Genomic DNA, 20,601 nt, shown 5'->3' with positions numbered 1-20,601 from the left:
TCGCCGCGCCATCGTCCTTTCGCCGTCGCCATCCCGCGCCGCACCACCCGCCCATCGCCATCGCCGCCCACCCGTCGTGTCGCCGCCCATCGCATCCCGCCCCGAGCCCGCGCCGACATCGCCACCCCGTGCCGCGCGTGCTGCCGTCCCGTTGCCGCGTCGCCTCGAGCCCCGCGCAGCCGTCCCGTCGCCGCGTCGCCGCCCGTCGCCGTCAAGCCCGCGCCGCGCCGTCGCTGTCGCGCCGTGCCGTCGTGTCGCCGCCCATCGCATCCCGCCCCGAGCCGCGCGCCACCGCTGTCGCCGTCGCCATCGACGTCCCGTCGCCGCGCGCGTCCCATCGCCGCTGCCGCGCCGCGCGCCGTCTCGTCGCCTCGCGCCGCGAGCCCGCCGCCTCGCGCCCCGCGCCGCCGTCGTTTCACCCTTCCCCCTCCTTCCCCTCTCTTTCTTCCCCTCTCCCCTATAAAAACCCCGGCCCAATCCCCTCCTCCACCCCACTCCATTCCCTCCTCCTCTCCCTCTTCCCCTTCTCCACGCACCGCCGTCGTCGCGCCGCCGCGCCGCCGTTGTCGTGCCGCCGCGCCGCCACCTTCGAAGCCGCCGCGCCGTCGCCCCGGAGCCGCCGCGCCGTGCGTCGCCGCCTTGCGCCGCCGTCGCCGTCGTCGCCGCCACCGCCGCCGCCGGTGAGCCGCCTTTCCCCCTTCGCGTCCACCGCCGTCGCCGCTCGGGTAGGGAGAGAGGGAGCCGAGAGGGAGAGAGACAGGGAGGAGCCGGGTGGAGGAAGAAGAAAAGAAAAGAGAGAAGAGAGAGGAAAAAGGAAGGAAAAGAGAGAAGAGAGAGGGAGAAAAGAAAAGAAGGAAGAGAAAAAGAAAAGAAAAGAAAAGGAAAAGAAAAAGGGGGAAAAGAGAAGGAAATAAGTAGTAAAAATTAGGAGAAATTTAGGACACTTAAAAAAAATATTAGAATTTAAGTATAGGATTAACGAAAATATAGTATTTGCAAAATAATGCTATAATCATAGATGTATTTAAAAACTAAACAATTAGGTGAATTATATAGATTATTGTAGATTGTTTTTAATGATCTCTACAAATGATCAATTCGCGGTAGTAATTTAGATATAATTAATTAGATGAATTCTTATAGGCTATTATAAATTATATTTGGGTAATCTCTATAAGAAATCGATTCACGATAGAAATTCGGATTTAATCACTAGGAATTTTAGACGTATATTATATTTAATCATTTAGCCATAGACTAAATTAAATCGTATAATATTATAAGATAATTTTAGGATTCCGTCCGATGTTTAGCTCGCAATAGAAATGTCTAACCTATTATATGGATACAATGCTCGGTTAGATTAAATTAAAAACTTATGACAACAAAATATTTATACCCGCAAAATAGTTTGAATCGAAATTGGGTTTGCCTTAGTTCGCGAATAATAAAGTTAATATAAAGAAATCGACTTTCGCATTCGACCTTTATTTGGATTTATTTGGATTTTAATTTGAATTCTAACCGAATTCAAATCAATTTTCGCACGTAACTATAGAGCCCGAGGGAGTTGCGGATCCAAGCGAAGGTCAAGACCCGCAAGACATTGAGCAAGGCAAGTCATCACTATTCCTTGAACATGTTGATCCCAATTGCGAAATTATTTTGTTTACAAATAAAATTCCATGCAATGATGAACATCCTACTTGTGATTATGCCATGCCTTGATTATTGTTTGCCCTTATTCCTTCGTAACCATGTTTACGTATGAGTCCCTAGTCAATTATGACAATTGCTTAGAAATGCTATTCTAGAATTATGCATACTCATATTTATCAAATGCTATATGCTTGGGCAATTACCTTTGGGAAGGTAATTGAGATGCGGCATGTGGAGACATGAGCGCCACATTGCCATGATATTGATGACATGATTTGTGAAAGGAAAAAAAATAAAACTAAACAACTATTTTCGACTGGGGCGGACGGAGGATTTGGGTGGTATCTGGAAAAGGCTAGTACCGTCCCCGGTCAATTAAGGACCGAGCCATGAAGTTAAGTATGAAACGACCCCCGTACAACCGTACTTCTCGAATGGGTATAGACCTAGCGGATTAGATAGCCGAGCGGAGGCAGTATCCCTGCATAGATGGTTCACCCCTGAGTGAGGCAGGTGCGCTACGATGGGACAGCCGTTGAGGTAGGGCCGAGAGGCGTGCCCTACATCGGTGTCGCCATTGGTAGGATTGCCATGAGTGTGTGAGAGAGAGAACTTAACTTGAACTATAATTTAATATGTGTGTGAGACTTCTCTTTCCCGGGAGCGCCAGAACTCCTCTCACTGCTAGAAACATGGACACCTAGAGTGCATGAGGATTTAAGTTCATGGAGCGGGTACTGCCAATGCGAGGTTATCGAAAAGCTTTGCCGTGACGCGTCTCATGTGTTGGGACGAGGCTCATGTGTTGGGCAGTTGTGGAGTGCGGGTAAAGTGTACATCCACTGCAGTGTGAGTAAACCAAATCTATTTGAATAGCCGTGCTCGTGGTTATTGAGCACCGGGACATGTATTACACTTGGCTAGACTCTAAATTCTTAACCTGTGTGGGATGGGATATTGCATGATGATTTTTATGCTGATGGAGCCACTTCCTGAGAGGTGGGAATGTGGACGTCCTCAGAAAACCATAACGACTCGATGGCGGGAAGCTATCCTTGGGATCACAATGGATGGTGGACAGAACCGTCATTGTTTAATATGAACGCTGGTACTAAAATTTGGTTAGTCTGTGCTAGGTCTTAGGCTTGCGAAAAGAATTACAAAACTGGCTTTGCGCAAAGGAACCATAGCTATCCTTTGAATACCCCTATCATGTGCATTTCTTGCTGTGGTGGCTTGCTGAGTACGGTTGGTACTCACCCTTGCAAATATAAAATTAATCAGAAGTGGGAGATGAAGCTTCGGAGGATCCCTATGCCTACTACTAGGAGGGAGATGAAGACGATGGCGCTCAGTAGGTCTTAGTTACGGTCGTTGCCTGTGGCAATGGCATGCCGCTGCCTGAATTCCGCTGCCTCATCTATTTCTGCTTTTGGATGTATTCCGGACCGCTCGGTTCGATGATTTAAGAGAATGCCTGCGGGCTTATGATGTAATAATTAGCACTAGACTCTCGTGTATGTGCTTTTGGTATTTCAGCTATGAACTCGTGTGTACCAGACTACTTGATCCAGGGAAATGGTACTGTTTACACGAATGATTCCTGTTATAGAAACGGGGGTCCACACCTCCTCTGCGTCCTCGCAAAGCGCGTCCCGGCACTCAGTGCACCGCAGCCGGGACGCCGCCGAGGCGAACCATCTCGGCATGGCGCAACAGGTGGGGAGGTTGGCGGTGGCGGTGGGGCAGGGCCACCTGCCGGCGTGGTGGACAGCGATGAGCGGTGGGAGAGAGGCGGTGACGGGTGGGAGGAGAGAGAAGAACGGGAGGAGGGGCGAGCGACGATGGGTGGAGGGCCGGAGACTTGCACGGAGATAGGCGGGTAGAGGAGATGAGAAGATGGACGCGTCTCGCACTCTCGTGAGGAAAAAGAGAAGAGGATGGGAAGAAGCGATTGGTGGCTGGTGGGGGGGCTGACAGTATAAATGAGAGAGAGAAGAGGCTAGGGATAGGGAGGAAAATAATACATGTGGCTAGATGGGTTGGGGCACCCCATTGTGGGCTAGAGTACCTCCACCCGGTTGCTTGAGATTCGAAGAACCCAGCTACGAGTATATCCCATTGGGAGATGGGTGTCTCATGCAGTGGCTTCAGTTAGTGAGGACAATCTTGGCGTGGCTTACATTGTACATGCCCTGATAGGTGAACAGTCACGCGCTCATCCTCCCTCGCGGCGCGGCCACGTGGCACACGCGGAGAGGGCGGCTGCGCCGGTTTTTTCCGGCTTTTTGTTTTCTTCGGTTATTTCTGCTTTTCTTCCGGCTTTTTTTGGCTTTTTCGGTTTTTAATATATATATATACATGTATACAAACTTTGTATATACGCGCATACAAACTTTCTATATGTGCGTATATAAAATTTATATACATGTATACAAATGTTGTATACGTAGGTACGCATATTTTTTATACATAAAAATTTATACATGTGTATTGTATATATACGTATATATATACTTTATATACATTCGTATAAACTTTATATATACAAAATTTATGCGTATGTATATAAAGTGTGTGTGTCTATATATATATATATATATATATATATATATATATATATATATATATATATATATATATATATATATATATATATATATATATATATATATATATATATATATATATATATACACACACACATATATATATATATACCCCCCCGACGTGCTGCAGGAGCATCGCCGCCGCTATGACACCGGCGTCAGCGTACGGACCAACAAGCCCTTCAACACCATCACCCCCACCAACCCTAGGAGGCTAGGACCAAAATCCGCCTCACCGTAAGAAACACAACATTCTACTCCCTCCATTTCATATTATAGACATTTTGATTTTTGGCAAAATTTACCACGAGATATCAAAAACGTGTAATTAGCTAGGGACACCGCAAGAATTCGTTTCTGCTATAGGACACTATAAAAAGTTGGTAATTAGTTACTGGACACTCACGGTATTATTTATTATTTCTAGAGGAATTGGAGAGAGAAATATTGATTAAAGACAAGTTTCCCATGACTCAACTCATTGCAATCTACTGTTCCCTATTTCGGATGGGCCTCTCATGGTGGAAGAGGCGGCGGAGCGGCGACTTGCCGTGAAGGGAGCAGATGTCGCGCGCGGTGCACGTGTTGCGGTCTAGTCAATAGAAGTTTCAATAAAGAAAACAAGATAGCATGGGACCCGCGTGTCATCATCCGATCCCTTCTCCTCCCCCTCCTATCCACGTAGGCATATTAACAAACACATAGTGGGCATTAGCAAAGTTGTGGCACTTTTGCACAAAACCTGCATAGTACCTCACCGTCGGCGCTTCAATAGGTACATGCTGGCTTTCGTGATCTCATACTCCAGCCACGCCAAGTTCTCCCTCCCGGTTTGCCGCCCTCGCTCGCGCAGCCGCGCACGTAGAAGCAATTGTCCGGGGTCAGCGTTTGTCCAGCTATGTCTTGGGGCCCATGCTCGCGTCCCTAGCGATGGTCTGCTCATGTGCCGGCGGCTACGCCTCCGCGGCACAAAGTAGAATGCTTTGTCGCGTCTCTTCCTCGAAGCTGGTCGCGCCGGAGAGAGATAGATTGAAGCGGGAGCTGGTGAGGAGACGGTCAGAGGAGCTGAGAAACCCCATGGCAATGTGCGGAGTGCAAGGGATCATCACATGCATCAACTATAGAGCAATGCTTACCAAATAAAACATGCGGTGCATTAACAGATTAACAAGAACCTCCTAGCCGCCGCTGCAACCCTTCCAAGTTGTCGTCGCTAGGGATAGCAGTTTGACCCATTTACCGGCAAGTAAAAACCCTAATAGAGTTGGGTTTGTTCTCCATTTAATACCCATGGGTTTTTTATTAGTCAAAACCTGTACCCATCAGACAAACGGGCACGGGCATAGGTAGTGACTATCCATGCTCGCTTCACCCGTTTACCCATGAAAACTAACTAACATGTGAGCCCTCAGTCATCTTAGTGTAAAATCCACCTCTTCATCACCATCTAGGGTTTCTTTCCTCTTCTCCCTTTCCTTCACAGCCACCACGAGCCACGGCAGGGGCACCACGCAAGACCACGAGTCCACGATGTGCAAAGGGTGAGGTAGGGCGCGCTTCATCCCCAAACTGCCGATCGACCGCCGCCTGGCTCTACCCCCGACGGCTCGTCGGCTTGTTGCTCGCCTGCCTCCAGTTGCTGCTGTCAACTTCCTCTAGCCGACGACTGCCATACCTCCGGTCACCACCCGCGTGCCTGCTACCTCCGATTGCCGCTAACCCTCCAGCCATCGACTTCCTCTAGCAAGGTATTCCCCCCTTGTCCCTCCGGACTTTGATCCATTATTCTGATTTGATTGGTAGTGATTTGAACCAATGGCAACTCCGGGCAGCAACAACCATCATGCTACTCTAGCCAGCAGTAACCATCGTGACCAAGCCTCACAGGCTTCTATTGTTGAAGTTGTATGATTGATGAATTCATAATGCTTGTACTATTTAACTTGTACAGATGTTTTTCTTTCAACTGTGACACCGGCTCACTACTTGTGGTTGAAACTGGTGGGTAAACGGGCATGCCCATTGGCACACGGCGCCCGCGAGCAACGTGCATGGGCATTGTTCCTTGCCTGTCATATAGTAATGGGCATCGCTCGCGGGCAAGAATTACCTCGCAGGCACATGCATGGGTAGTCACTACCAGTGCCCATCGTGCTCGATTGCCATCCCTAGTCGTCACTGGTTCCTCCATAAGTGAGAAAGAGTGAGGGAGGGGGACCTAGGAGGAAGAAGATGGAGTCAGCCAAAACTTTTTATTTTTATAATTCACACTGGAATGCCACGTGTGCTAACCAATGCCAAAACCATTCAAAATAGTACTTGAGGGGGTTATTTGTCCTGTGTAAAATATTGAGGGTGTTAAATGTTTGGTATTACAGTTTAGGGGTGCCATTCAAACTATGGCAATGGTTTAGGAGGGTAATTTTTACTTTTTTCCAAACTTAATGGGCCAAAATCTACTCCACCTCTAACCATCTCCCTCTTGTTTGATGGTGGTAGATAACAACAATGCTTTCATTTCCAAAAAAACAAAAACAAATGGATTCATGTTATCGAACAAAACCTATTTGCCTAAACTTGTCATGGCACAACCATAATCTTGAACCCTCCTTTAAACCCCACCAAACATAGCTTACCAACTTAAAGAAAAACATATTTGAGAACGTAGTCGAACACTGCTACAAACGTCGATATCTAGAGCAACAACAATGATAGTGACACAACCATACAGAGTGGCAGTGGACTTAAAGAGTGATAGCCTCTTGCAAGCTTGATGTCACATCCTATCTTACTATAAAATTATTCTCCACTAACTCTTTAAGCTTAACATGTAAAGATGCCACATCATCATCCACTAATTAACAAGATGACCATCATCATCCATTAACAATCATCGCATTTAAACATCATGCAAACATGTTATATCTTTATAGTTTTTATAATTTAAGAGCTTTTCAAATATAAACATGTTAAATTATCATCCAACATAATTCATATAATGTTTCAATGCATATCTTTATTATGTTTTATGATATTCTATGGTCCAAATTATCTTTCTCCTTTTTTCCTCTAATTAAGTCATATCACTTCAATTGTTTTTAGCCTGTAGATAATTAATCTACGGTCCAAACTATATCCCTACTTTTCTTCTTCCATAAAGTCATACCACCTTTACTTTTTACGTTTGAATCATCATTCTACATACTATTTAAATTTATATTATCATAAACCACATTAATTTACTTAATCTGATGTTATCTAGCTATCTTACACGTTATTTTTTTATTGTTACCATACTAAATTCCTACATCAATGCGCGGGGTTTCACCTAGTATATGAAAAAATAGCACCCAAGTCCCACTATATCAAGTCCAAACCTATCCTCATAAATTCATTGAGCCCAGCTGTAAGGCTCTTGCATTTATTGTCTAATATACAACTGTTTTATTCATCAAACGTAACTATTTCAATATGTATTCAATCGTTATATACCATTATAATGAGATCCACCACAATTAACGTGTATATTATTTTTCCTGTTTTCACCTAGTCTTAAAGAGTTTATAGCTTGAAAAGATTTATAGGCTTTTAAAAGAGTTGAGAGGTGAAAAAAAATCTTTCTAAAACACAACACATATATGCGGATAGAAAACAGGAAGAACAAGCTAAGCAAATCATAATAATCAGAACATTTTCTATAATCATCCTTTGAAATAGAGTTAATTAACAGTTTTTTTAAAAAAAAACTGAACCACTCCATTTTCTACAAAATCTCTGTGGAAATATTGCATTCCAAAGAGCTCTTGATCATAATAACCAAACAAACAATTCCCAAGGCCCCCACCCAACTCCTAACCAACCAATGAACACATTACCAGGTCCACCACTCCCTTAGCGGGTCCTGAAGCTCCCTTATCGGATCCAAACCATCACCCAATCCGCACTCCAGTCCGAATTCCGATTCCCCAATCCCACCTCCACCCCCACTTGCGCTTCGCTTGCGCCAATCCAAATCGCCGCCTCGCACCAATCCATCCCCGGCATGGCCGCGCCCCAACCGGAGGTGGTGGGGCTGACGACGACGACGAGGGCGACGGCGGCGTAGCGCGGTCGGTCGCTGTCGCTGCGGCGGAATTCCGGAGGAGGGGGGGCTCTGCCTTATCGGATCGTGGGGGGTAAGACCCGGTTCCGGCGATCGCCGGGATGGACACCGACGGGCGCCTCCGCCGCGCGCTGGCGGCGTTCGGGGGCGGGGCCGACGTGTGGGACCTCGTCGATGCCGCCCTCGCCTCGGCGGCGCGCGACCGCCCCGCAGAGCTCCGCGCGCGCCGCGACGGCATCGTGGAGCGCCTCTACGCCACCGCCGCCGGCGGCCGCTGCGGGAACTGCGACGCGCCGAGATCGGCCGAGCCCGAGGCGGCGGCGGCGGCGGCGGCTTCCCCGGCTTCGCCCGATGAGGATGCCGACGTGGACGGCCTCGACGACGACGAGGGCGGCGGCATGGAGAGCAAGATCCTGGCGATCAGGGACTTCTTGGAGGACCCCGACCAGGTCCCTTCAAAGATCCCCATCTTTACCCGGTTTGGCAGTGTAGGAGTACGATTTTGCTACTACTGCTAGCTCACTTCTTCTGTTACAAACTGTACTTCTGTATGGTTTCGTCACAGTCGGAGGACGAGCTGGTCAGCTTGCTGCAGAGCCTCGCAGACATGGACATCACCTACAAGGCTCTCCAGGTCAAGAACACCACACCTTTCTGTGGTCCATTTTCCTTTCCCCGATTCGCTTTTTCTTCGGCTTTGCACAAGATGAGATTGGTGGTTGCTTGTTGAAGCAGCTGAGCTAAGAGAGTGAAAAGCTTGTGTTTCTGATCTTGTGCAGGAGACGGACATCGGCCGCCATGTCAACGGCCTGCGCAAGCACCCGTCCGGCGAGGTCCGGCAGCTTGTGAAGCTGCTCGTCAGGTGATAAACAAGCGAACTTTTGCTGACACGTCTATGTCTTGTGCATCCAGTAGTGATTTAGTTGTGTTTCTGGTGTTCAATTGTTTGGTTCTCGTGCTCCTCTGAAGGAAATGGAAGGAGATAGTGGATGACTGGGTGCGGCTGCACAACTCCGGTGGCGACGGCGGTAGCTCGGTTCTAAGTACGGCATTGTGTTTTGTTTCAGAGTTTTCTAGATTTGTTTTTGTTTTAGATGATAATTTTGATTGATGTCGTTTGTTTCGTGGTCGCAGCTGATGGTGACTCTCCTGATAAAATCCAAGGCAGGAGCTACCAAAATGCTCAGGTAACTTGCTCTTCAACAATCCAATGCTGACAAGCACTGTGGCTCTTGCTTAGTAATTCCCCACAATTAAATTCATCACACTACCTTTAGTTTTTCATTTTTAATTCTGGTGGAGAAAGGTTTGGTTTTGGTAGGCACTATCGTGCGAGGAATATTTCCTAGCCCAGTTCATCCAACTGTTTGTTTAACTGACATACCACATTCCGTTACATGATAACCATTCTTTGCTCAAGTCTTACAAAAGAGAGGATGAGAAGTGCTAACTAAAACATGAATTTATTCATGAACACCTCTGTTATTATTATGCCGTTGCAGGTTTCAGACTTCAAGTATTCTCCCAGCCCACAGAGACATAGTGAGTTCCCACACCTACTCTTTTTAGCTTATAGGCGCAATGTTCTTATCTTTGAAGACCTCATGCTGTACTAATGGAATTTTTGTTTGGACACTAGATGGTTTGAGTTCAGAGAGATCTAGCAATAATAATGGCGTCGAATCAATGATTGAGAAGCGCAGAACAAGCCCAGCACCTACATATCATAACAACAAACAGAACAACAGCATCGGCTATTCTACTACTTCCTCCTCTGCTCCAGTTGTAAGGCTAATCATATTGTCCTCTTATTTTGTTAAACCCATTAGTTATTAGTAGTACAGAGAATATGCTCTTGATTTTGTTTAGAATATATTAAGAAAGGTTCCCACGAACAAAAAGTTAGAGCAACTTCCATCATCATGGACCCCAGATGTGGGCATCTTTTGACTAAAGATGCCTTGCTAGGCACCACTTATTGCACATTGATCTTATCATACAAAATAGTGAAAAAGTTACCCATGTTCCACTTGCCATGAGAAAAGATGTTAGGGTACACATGAATATAAATCTTCTCTGCTTATCTCTTGCAAAACAGTGCCTACATTTTGACTTGTATTCATAAATACTCTTTGCAGAGGACTGTAAGGGAGCAGAAAGATAATCTTATGGATCTTGAGAAGCTTGATTCTGCCAGAAAGAGACTCCAAGAAAACTACCAGGAAGCACAAAATGGTAACAATTTCATGACATATTGTTTCATGTTTTTACTACAATGTGCCATGGACATAGAGGCATGTATAGAAGGATTGATTGCTCATTGCATGTAATTAATTTCATAAAAATGGCATATTAAAGTAATAGACTGGTTTCCATGTATCTAACATTTTTTTCCTCATCTTATTTTTGCAGCGAAAAAGCAGAGGACAATTCAAGTGATGGATATCCACGACATACCAAAGCCGAAAAATAGAAACGCCTTCATCCGCAAGGGCGGAGGCGGCCTCCCTGGAAAGCACCGGTGATTATCCTGCAGACCTACAATTCTGTAATTTCAAAAAGGCCGAAACGAGAATAAAAGAAGAAGAATGAAGGCTTGATATTTGTTTTCTGGGTATTGTACTATCGTTTTTACATTGCCTATTTGGTACCCTAACGTAGCCTCACATCTTCCAGTTCACTGTAATATTGTCCAGTTAGTACATGAGGCTATGCGTCTGGGTTCCCTTACCAAGAAGAGGAGAACAAAGTTTATAGACTTACAGTGCTCGTTTCTATTGTAATTTCTTCTTCATTTTGAATGTAGCTTGTTTACAATGTTGCTGCCGTTTTTCGATTAATAGGTAGGTATTGTATGTACTCATCAATTTGACTGTATATTTGTTCGTTACAAATTAAAGTGATATTAATATATAACACAATGGTATCACATGGACGAATTTAGGAAAGAACATTTGGAGCTTTTAGAACCGATGATAAAATGTAGTAGAAAACTGTCAACCATGAGCGTTGATTCTTTTCGAGACAAAAAACAACATGCACGTTTGTCAGATCGTGCTCTCCTCTTCCCCATTTTGAACAGATTTAGCAGCAATCATGTAGTCAAAACGGCTTATTGCTGCAGCAGTGGGTTTGGCCGAAGAACACGGGAGATATCGTGCTGCTGCTCTTCATGGGCAGCATGTCCTTGCCATCATCAGATAAACATTGTGCCCATCCCTCTAGGCTAACTCAGAATTCCAGCCAAAATTTGGGGATATAGCCAACAAAACTCTAGGCTGGGTTGATTTTCATTATAAAAGAAAACATGGCTGGTGAGCTGACCTAACCATTGAAACCATGAAAGTTTTCGAAAAGCTGATTGCCACAAGGCCAAATAACTTTTTGTAATGTAGATCCTGAAATGAATTCCATCAACGAAAAAGTGGATTTCATCTCTACTACCGTCTCCTCCTCAATCCTTGTCTTCTTTCATATTGTGTGCTTAACTTATCCGGAGCTTTAGAGCCTGTTTGAGAGAGCTTCTAGCAGCTGCAGCTTCTACTAGAATTTTTAGTTGCCAGAAGCTCCCCTAAACAGTCTAGATTTTTACCTAGATTATGAGAAGATGTAGTTGTAGAATCTGGAAAATGAACTAGCTAGAAGCTACAGCTTCTTTAGATTCTCACCAGCTATCTTCTCAGCAACTGTTTCTCAATCCACTCTTAGATTATTTTTTCTCAATCCACTCAGATTATTTTTAACTGTACGGGTCTAACCCGTCACAAAGAACGAAAACATTACTATAGTTCTCACGTTTTTCAACGCTTAGCCTGTTTTCACTTGGATAAAAACATTCTCCGATTTTCACTCGAAATTCGGGGAGGTGAGGGACACCTGTGTGCCTCTCATTCCCATCCAAGCTAAATCAGAACACCGACGACCAATTCAAACCGCGCGCGCACGTACCCGCCTCAACTCGCGGCTACCCACCCCCCACACACACCCCACCTTCTCTCTCCCGCCACCACCTCTCCCTCCCCCGCTCGCCGTAGCGAACCCCCCCGCCATTGACGTCGCCATGCCGCTGCGCCGACGAGACTCCGACAGCCGGAGCAGCCACCACGCGCCGCACAAGTCCAGCAGCTTCTCCCAGCCCAGCGCCCGCGACGACAAGCCTCGTGACGCCATCGACCGCAACCTCTCCCTCGGCTCCACCGGCCACCACCACCACCACGACGGCAGGCGGCTCGACCTGCACCACCCGCCTCCCGCCGGCGACGCCATCAAGGAGGAGTACGAGGAGGAGGAGCGTGGTGGCGCCGGTGCTCCCTGCGGTGGCGGCGACGGTGGCGGTGGTGACGGTGGGGGCGGTGGGGATGGTGGTGGTGGGGACGGCGGCGTGCCTGACCTCGCCGCGCTGTCCGTGGAGATCGACGCGTTCGTCGCGGCGGGGCAGGACGGCGGCGAGGCGCTGAGCGACGCCACGCTGGAGAGGTTCGCCGCCGCCGTCGAGATGGAGATCGCGCAGTCGGAGTCGGCGGTGGACAAGTGGGCGACGGGCGCCAACGGCGAGCCGCGGGCGCTGCTCGCCGCGATCTCCCGCATCGCGGCGCTCGCGGCGGCGCTGGCCAAGGCCCCCGACGGGAAGCACGCCACCGCCGGGGCGCACCGTGTCACCGCCGTGCTGCACCGCGCCATGGCGTTCCTCGAGGACGAGTTCCTCGCGCTGCTCGACGACCCGCGCGTCCCCAAGGCGACGACGTTCGACCAGGTGCAGCACGAGGTCGACCGGTGCGTCCTCCCCGCGTCGGTGGACGTCGGGGCCGGAGTCGGGGAGTCCGCGCCGCCGTACCCGCCTGAGACGGTCGACCGGCTCCGGTCCATGGCCGACGCCATGGTCACCGCCGGGTACGTGACGGAGTGCACCCAGATGTTCCTGGTGGCTCGCCGGAACGCGTCCGACGCGTCGCTGCGCGCGCTCGGGTACGAGAAGGCGAGCATCGACGACGTGGTGAAGATGACGTGGGAGGCGCTGGAGGCGGAGATCGCGACGTGGACCAAGGCGTTCCGGCACACCATCAACGTCGGCCTCTCCACCGAGCACGACCTCTGCGCCCGCGTGTTCGCCGGCCGCCACGCCGCCGTCGGGCGGGGCATGTTCGCCGACCTCGCCCGCTGCGTCATGCTCCACATGCTCAACTTCACGGAGGCGGTGACCATGACGAAGCGCGCCGCGGAGAAGCTCTTCAAGGTGCTCGACATGTACGAGGCCACCCGCGACGCGTCCCCGGTCATCGACGCCTTCCTCACCGCCGACGACGGCAACAACAGCACCGCCCTGACCGACCTCAAGCACGAGCTCAACTCCGTCCGCTCCCGCCTCGGCGAGTTCGCCGCCGCCATCTTCCGCGAGCTCGAGAGCTCCATCCGCGCCGACGCCGGCAAGCAGCCCGTCCCGGGCGGCGCCGTGCACCCGCTCACCCGCTACGTCATGAACTACCTCAAGTACGCGTGCGAGTACAACAGCACGCTGGAGCAGGTGTTCCGGGAGCACGGCGCCCATGGCGGCGGCGGCGGCGGCGACGGCGAGAACCCGTTCGCGGCGCAGCTGATGGAGGTGATGGAGCTCCTCCACGGCAACCTGGAAGGGAAATCGCGGCTCTACAAGGACCCATCACTGAGCAACATCTTCCTGATGAACAATGGGAGGTACATGCTGCAGAAGATCAGGGGCTCGCCGGAGACGAACGCCATGCTCGGCGAGGCGTGGGCGAGGAAGCAGTCGACCAACCTGAGGCAGTACCACAAGAACTACCAGCGGGAGACGTGGAGCCGCGTGCTCGGCCTGCTCCGCGACGACGGCGTGCTGACGGTGAAGGGGTCGGTGCAGAAGCCGGTGCTCAAGGAGAGGTTCAAGCAATTCAACGCAGCCATGGACGAGATCCAGAGGACGCAGGGCGCGTGGGTGGTGAGCGACGAGCAGCTGCAGTCGGAGCTCAGGGTGTCCATCGCCGCCGTCGTCGTGCCGGCGTACCGCTCCTTCCTCGGCCGCTTCGCGCAGACGTTCAACGCCGGGAGGCAGTCGGAGAAGTACGTCAAGCTCAGCGCCGACGACGTCGAGGCCATCATCGACGAGCTCTTCGACGGCAACGCCACCTCCATGACTAGGAGGCGGACATAGCAACACAACTAAATCGCCGCCGCGAGCGCAGCCGCAGATGGATCAGAATGCGCGGGAAGAAGAAGGAGGAGGATTAATTTGAGCTGATTATAATTTCTTGGTTTAAGCCATGTGTTAATTATTTTGTTTTTTTCTTCTTATGTTCTTTTCTTCTTCTTTTTTTTTTCTGGTTAAGAATGTTAATTCGATCGGTCGAACAGGTGATGTACTACTAATTGTTACTGGATTATCTCAGGGCAGATAGGTTTATGTATCCATTATTAATCCATGTACTTAATTTTACCCGATGAAATTGAGCTTTTTTTTCTTTGTTGTTAGTTAATCACTTTTGACAATCAGATGTAAGTTGACTACATAATGAAATGTGCATTATCTTTAGAAAAATCACTTTGACAACCGAAAAGCAGCTTCATCTGGATCAATTGGGGAAATTACAAGGAAATTAAATTCAGAATAATTTTTGGTGATATTTCAGGCCATAGTTTCAGTCTACAATTTTGGTGTACACCTTGACATCTCTCCACCGCGACTCCATATAGTGGGAGGGGTCCCTCTGCACGTACACCCCGAACTTGAAGTAATGCCTGTAGCCGCCGTGTCCGGCGACGGTGAGCCTCCGCTCGCCGTCGACGAACACGGCAAGCTTCCCCACGCTGGCGACATCGTGGACCACGTTGAGCCTGAACCACCTGTCGTAGATGTCGCCGTCGACGACCCGGGCCTCGTCGTGGTAGTACATCAGCCGGCCGCCGTAGACGTGCAGCATCAGCGTCGTGTTGCGCCCCGACGCGCCGAACACCTGCAGGATAGACACTCCCGTCGTGCCCGATGGCACGTACCCGTATGCCTCGAATTGCCACACCCTAGAAGTGTACGTCTTCTGCTCCAAACAAAAAGGATACATATCAAATTATCACAGAAAATTCAAGAAATCAAAGATGACGAAATTCACAGCATTGGAAATTTAAGATTGATTCCTTTTTTTTAAAAAAAAAAGACTGAAGAGTAGCATGTTTAAAAAAAACAGAAATAAGTTTAAGAACCTATTTTGGAATATTTTGAAATTTGGTAAGAAATGAAAGACAATCTGAAAGTCACAACATTGCGAAATTAGATTGAAGAGTAGTACTATGTTAAAAAAAATTAAAACAAAACATATTTTTGAAAAATGGTGTGATTACGTTTAGGAGTATTTCGGAGCGTGGCTTGGTGGTGCTGCCGGGGCTGAAGGGGCGGTCGGAGCAGAGCACCCACATCCGCCGCACGCCGTCGCGGAACTCGTACCGCTGCTCCGGCGGCAGGTCGTACGGCTTATGCAGCTTGAACATGTCCCCGGTGAGCTCGACGGCGGCGAAGCCGGCGGTCGGGTCCACGTCAGCGCCGGAGCTCCCGTCGCACGGCGGCAAGGGCAAGAGGATGATGATGAGCCATGGTAACCAGCAACACTTGGCCATTTTTATCCTACGCTCGCTGGTTCTCTGCAGAGTTTGAGGACTTCAGGTTCAGGTTATTATCATCGATGAGGCAGTAACTCTCTCTGTAGTGGGATTTTATGGGTGTTCCGTTCTGAACAAGTCCTTGATTGATTAGATTAAGCTAATTAATGGTGGTGTTAGGATAACATTGGGTGATGATAGCGTGATTAGGTTGGTTAAAAAAGTAGGACAGGCCTGCAGAAATCTGTGCTGGCTCGTTTGTCAGTTCAGGTGTGGTACCCCTAATGGGCAATTGATCGCCGTGGGGATGGGGTAGCGATCAGATTCGCTCCCCACCTCCCCCTCTCCCTCCACCTGGTTTTCTTTTTTGGCACCGTATTACTTTCCTATTTTAGTAAATTTATACACCTAAAGTTTATACACCTAAAGTTTAGAGACCAAAAGTTTATAAGTCAAAAGTTTATGTATCCGATTCAAATTTGAATTTGAATTCAAATATTTTATATATATATATAGTATTTCTGTACATCTAAAGTTTATACACCTAAAGTTTATAAGTCAAAAGTTTATATAGCCGTTTCAAATTTGAATTTGAATTCAAATATCCGATTTAAATTTGAATTTGAATTGAAATATTTTTCATATATAGTATTTCTATACATCTAAAGTTTATAGACCTAAAGTTTATATACCCGATTCAAATTTGAATTTGATTATATCTGATTCAAATTTGAATTTAAATTCAAATATTTTCTATATATAGTATTTCTATACATCTAAAATTTATTGACCCAAAGTTTATAAGTTAAAAGTTTACATACTCGATTTAAATTTGAATTTGAATTCAAATTTTTTATATATAGTATTTCTATACATAAATTTTTCTAACTTTTGTTTTTCAAAAAAATTTGTGTGATCACTGTAATAGAAAGAGGAGAAGGAGAGGAGGAAGAGGGAATAGGGAGGAGTACATCTAATAGTATAAGGGAGAGGGTGGGCGGGTGATCGCTAGGCGGGTGGGGGAGCGATCACCCGCCCATTAGCCTTTCCGGTTCAGGTGAGCCTGCAAAGCTTTTGTTTGCAAACTATTGTCCGTGATGCTGATGCATTCATGTAACGTGCTTCAGGTTTTCATGTTTTGATCTTCAGGTTCAGAGTTCAGACAATGCCAATCCTTTGGTCAGCATCTAGCAAGCAATGTACTTCCTCCGTGGAGAAATATAAGACGTATTAGCCTTTTATTGATCACAACACACCTTCATAAGATATTATCAACACATAAAATTAACATGGTATCACCTGTGTGACAATATATATCGTTAACTTAACTATTATTCAAAAATACATACGTGTAGGAGGGGAAAGGTGAGGGCTTAATCAGTATACAACTTGAACGCCCACATAGAACAAAAAAAAAAAAATCTGATGAACACTTCAACACTTTGCTCTGTTTCTACTTTCTACCAGTTAGGACAGGACAGGACAGGTTCTCTTTAAGCATGTTCAAGCTTGACGATTAGTGTTAGCTAGTACTAGGAACAACCTCAACGCTTTTGATGACAAACGGCCCAAAGCAACAGGAGCATCTCTTCCAAACCCAATTCCCAAAGAAATGAATACGTGCAACCAAAGTTTCTCCACCGTCTGATTATCTGTCCATCATTAGCTGGTTTAATCAGTTTTCAGTTTTTTTCACACACAGATTGCTTGATTAGATGCAGAAAGAAGCGAGGTTTATTAAACTTGGCGCCAATTTAGCAATTAACAGAAAAACCAACCACGCATATGGCAGCAGCAGCAGCAACTCCCGCCACGGAAAATGCTAGTAGTATACTAGGCCATGGACCTGGACCTCGCCGTGCAAGTCTCCCGCCGGCCAGTCTCCGGCGAGGACTTCGCCTTCGCCACCTCCGACACCGACGCCGCCTTCCTCGTCCTCGCCCACCTCCCCGGTAGTAACCCATGCTCCGCCGCCGCCGTTGAATTGACATTGGTGTGAGATTTTTGTGTTTTTGTGTGTGTGTGCAGGGTATGACAAGGAGGAGGTGGAGGTGGTCGTCGGCGATGGCGGGAGGGAGGTGGGCGTGGTCGTCGGCGCGAGGAAGGATGACGCGTTCGCGGTGGAGGCGGCGGTGGTCGGGAGGCGCCTCCGGGTGGCGCACCGGCAGGTGGTGGAGGGGTTCTGCAGGGTGTTCGACGTGCCGCCAGGCGTCGAGGTGGGGCGGATCACCGTCGGGTTCGAGGAGGACGACGAGCTGCTCGTCGTCATCATGCCGAAATTCCGGCCGGCGCCGGCGGTGAGCGGCGGCGATGAGGGGCGGCGGCTCGACGTCGAGAGCGCGGACTCGGAGTGTGGGTCGTCCGACGTCGAGGACTTCGATGTCGAGTCCGGGCCGGAGGAGCGGCAGGACGACGACGTCACCGTCGAGACGGAGGTTGAGCTCGACGACGACGACGACGACGAGGACGAGCTATCCAGCCTCGAGTTGGAGTACGAGGACTGGATCAACGTCGACTCGTCGGAGTCGGAGCCGGAGCCGGAGCCGCCGCGCGACGTGGCGGTGGAGACGCCGGTGGCAGTGGAGGAGGAGGTGGCGGTGGAGGAGGAGGTGGCGGTGGAGACGCCGGTCGCGGTCGAGGAGCCGCCGCCGCCGCCGCCGCCGTCGGTGGTCGACATCGAGTGCGACGTCGTGTTCGAGCCGGCGTACCGGGAGCTGCCGGTGGAGACGCCGATCGAGGTGGTCGGCCCGCCTCACGCCGAGCCGGAGCCCCCCTCCGACGTCCCCGACCCGATCGACATCCTCTGCGTCGTCGAGGAGCCCAAGCCGCCGGCCACCGTGGACGAGCCCGAGCAGCCGAAGCCACCGGCCGCCGTAGAACCACCGGTGCAAGAACCACCAGCTGAAGAGACGCCGACGGCGACAGAGCCAGAGCCAGAGCCACCGGCGGCGGAGGAACCACCCGCCGCCGAGCCGGAGCAAGAGCCTCAACCGGAGACGCCGCCAGTAGAATCAGAGACGCCGGCGGAAGAACTGGCGCCGGTGCAAGAGCCACCGGCGGCGGACGAGACACCAGCCGCCGGCGAACCGGAGGAGCAGCCAAAACCACGGTCCAGTGACAGCGAGGATTACAGCACGTCGGGGGAAGAAGGAGACGGCGCGAACCGGGGCGGTGGCCGTCGCCGGCCCAGGGGGCAGGGGCCGCGGCGGCGGCGGCGCAGGAGGCGCGGCGGGTTCCCGCTGGGGATGGTGGTGGGGCCCGCGGTGATCCTGCTCGCGCTCGCCGCGGCGGCGGCCAGGAGGCGGCAGCAGCAGCGCGGGGCGGGCGGGCAGTGAAGTGACTGACGCCGGTGTTGCTCCGCTCGGTCGCCGGAGTTCGGCGACGCGAACATGACGTAATTGTGTGACGTGTTAGGCGTCTTATGTGTGCTTTACGCGTTCGTTTCTTGGTGGCGTATTGTTGTGCTGTGTAAAACGGATTTTTCGTGTGATTGATAGTATTTCAGCCTGAGCAACACAAGTATATGCATGTGCCCCTATTGGGCTGTTCGGTGTACCTGAGTCCTAGACTGCGGCCCTGTTTAGGGGAGATTAAGATTCCAAGAAACAGCTGTTGAGAATCTTTTGGTTTATAGTTTATTTTTCTGGATTAGTTTATCAGAATCTGGATCAAAAGCTGTACTGTTTAGAGGAGTTTCTGATTCTGGTAGAAGCAGTGTTTACGGTGTGCATATCCGAGTGCTAGTGATATGAATGTACTCAATATATTCACACTGCGTCTTTTATATACAGAGGAGGGATGCATACTTGGTCTACACCAATATAAAAGTGAGTCCTGATACAAAATTACAAGCTAGAAAAAGGTTAAGAAATATAGTAAACTAGTGAAACGAAACACTGTAACCGACCTATTCAGAAACTTGAAAAAGTTAAGAAATACGGTAGCTAGTGAAATGAAACACTCTAGCCGACCTATTCAGAACAGAGGAAAGAGGAAGGAGGAGGTGGTCAGTGGACTTATGTATGTTTTTGGGCTTAGAAATCATTTATATATTATGAATTAATAATACCATTTGGATCATTTTAGTTGAAAACTTACCCATTAAGAGTCTAACTAAAAGAAGAATTATGAGTCCGTATATTACATTGGTTATATTATAAAGCTGGGTTTTTTCCTTGAACAAATAAAACAAACATTGTGGTTTTCACTCGCTTTAGTTATAAAGGCTACTCTAGCTTATTAACGTTTTTTAATGAGACAAATTTGTAGTTTAAATAGACTTTTGACATTTCTTGGAAAAAAGATTTTTGACTTTTATATTGGAGCTAAAATTGTATGAAACTCCCAAGAACAATCAAAGAGCTCAAGCCAAATAAACTAAGAAAAAAAAGATATTCAATTAGTTTTGACATCATGGACGGCTATATTATCCATCCATTATATGATGTCAGCAATTACCAAGCCAAACAAATAGTAGTTTATATTATCTAATTAAATTATTAGAAAAAGAGAGATCAATAAATTTCGTGGACAACAAAGAGATCAATAGCAATAGATATGAGTATAACATTGCTATTTGCCATGTCACCCGTTGATAGCACGTTCACTGTAAATTTATCGTGCGCATATCTA

General features: G+C 48.6%; 4 protein-coding genes across 4 annotated transcripts; 3 read left to right on the top strand and 1 right to left on the bottom strand.

The window, feature by feature from the left end:
* The first annotated feature begins 8,185 nt into the window (after window positions 1-8,185).
* LOC127758166 (probable mediator of RNA polymerase II transcription subunit 26c) lies at window positions 8,186-11,187 on the top strand. Its single transcript, XM_052283786.1, has 9 exons — window positions 8,186-8,819; window positions 8,936-9,004; window positions 9,150-9,232; window positions 9,340-9,413; window positions 9,505-9,557; window positions 9,873-9,912; window positions 10,010-10,155; window positions 10,509-10,605; window positions 10,783-11,187. Exons 1-9 carry the CDS (start codon window positions 8,472-8,474, stop codon window positions 10,893-10,895), a joined length of 1,023 nt encoding a protein of 340 aa, XP_052139746.1. The 5' UTR covers window positions 8,186-8,471; the 3' UTR covers window positions 10,896-11,187.
* Window positions 11,188-12,327: 1,140 nt separating this feature from the next.
* LOC127756921 (exocyst complex component EXO70B1-like) lies at window positions 12,328-14,879 on the top strand. Its single transcript, XM_052282307.1, has one exon. It carries the CDS (start codon window positions 12,431-12,433, stop codon window positions 14,531-14,533), a length of 2,103 nt encoding a protein of 700 aa, XP_052138267.1. The 5' UTR covers window positions 12,328-12,430; the 3' UTR covers window positions 14,534-14,879.
* Window positions 14,880-15,017: 138 nt separating this feature from the next.
* Window positions 15,018-15,987, bottom strand: LOC127757362 (citrate-binding protein-like). Its single transcript, XM_052282866.1, has 2 exons — window positions 15,715-15,987; window positions 15,018-15,413 (listed from the first exon to the last, which is right to left on the bottom strand). The coding sequence occupies exons 1-2, from the start codon at window positions 15,985-15,987 to the stop codon at window positions 15,018-15,020; spliced, it is 669 nt and encodes a 222-aa protein (XP_052138826.1).
* A 1,815-nt stretch (window positions 15,988-17,802) lies between these two features.
* LOC127758019 (uncharacterized) lies at window positions 17,803-19,583 on the top strand. Its single transcript, XM_052283623.1, has 2 exons — window positions 17,803-17,921; window positions 17,998-19,583. The coding sequence occupies exons 1-2, from the start codon at window positions 17,810-17,812 to the stop codon at window positions 19,302-19,304; spliced, it is 1,419 nt and encodes a 472-aa protein (XP_052139583.1). The 5' UTR covers window positions 17,803-17,809; the 3' UTR covers window positions 19,305-19,583.
* The last annotated feature ends 1,018 nt before the right edge of the window (window positions 19,584-20,601 follow it).

Source organism: Oryza glaberrima, chromosome 12 (assembly GCF_000147395.1).
Source record: "Oryza glaberrima chromosome 12, OglaRS2, whole genome shotgun sequence".
In the NCBI taxonomy this organism is placed as follows: Eukaryota; Viridiplantae; Streptophyta; class Magnoliopsida; order Poales; family Poaceae; genus Oryza; species Oryza glaberrima.
This window is presented reverse-complemented; position numbering and strand designations above follow the sequence as displayed.

Bases quoted from the DNA above. Each gene is read 5' to 3' on its own strand.
- LOC127758019 (XM_052283623.1), top strand. From the start codon at position 17,810: ATGGACCTGGACCTCGCCGTGCAAGTCTCCCGCCGGCCAGTCTCCGGC. The intron at 17,922-17,997 runs GTAGTAACCCAT...GTGTGTGTGCAG, and splicing joins CGTCCTCGCCCACCTCCCCG to GGTATGACAAGGAGGAGGTG.
- LOC127758166 (XM_052283786.1), top strand. From the start codon at position 8,472: ATGGACACCGACGGGCGCCTCCGCCGCGCGCTGGCGGCGTTCGGGGGC. The intron at 8,820-8,935 runs GTCCCTTCAAAG...GTTTCGTCACAG, and splicing joins TCTTGGAGGACCCCGACCAG to TCGGAGGACGAGCTGGTCAG. The intron at 9,558-9,872 runs GTAACTTGCTCT...ATGCCGTTGCAG, and splicing joins GGAGCTACCAAAATGCTCAG to GTTTCAGACTTCAAGTATTC.
- LOC127757362 (XM_052282866.1), bottom strand. From the start codon at position 15,987: ATGGCCAAGTGTTGCTGGTTACCATGGCTCATCATCATCCTCTTGCCC. The intron at 15,414-15,714 runs GTAATCACACCA...TGTTTGGAGCAG, and splicing joins GCTCCGAAATACTCCTAAAC to AAGACGTACACTTCTAGGGT.
- LOC127756921 (XM_052282307.1), top strand. From the start codon at position 12,431: ATGCCGCTGCGCCGACGAGACTCCGACAGCCGGAGCAGCCACCACGCG.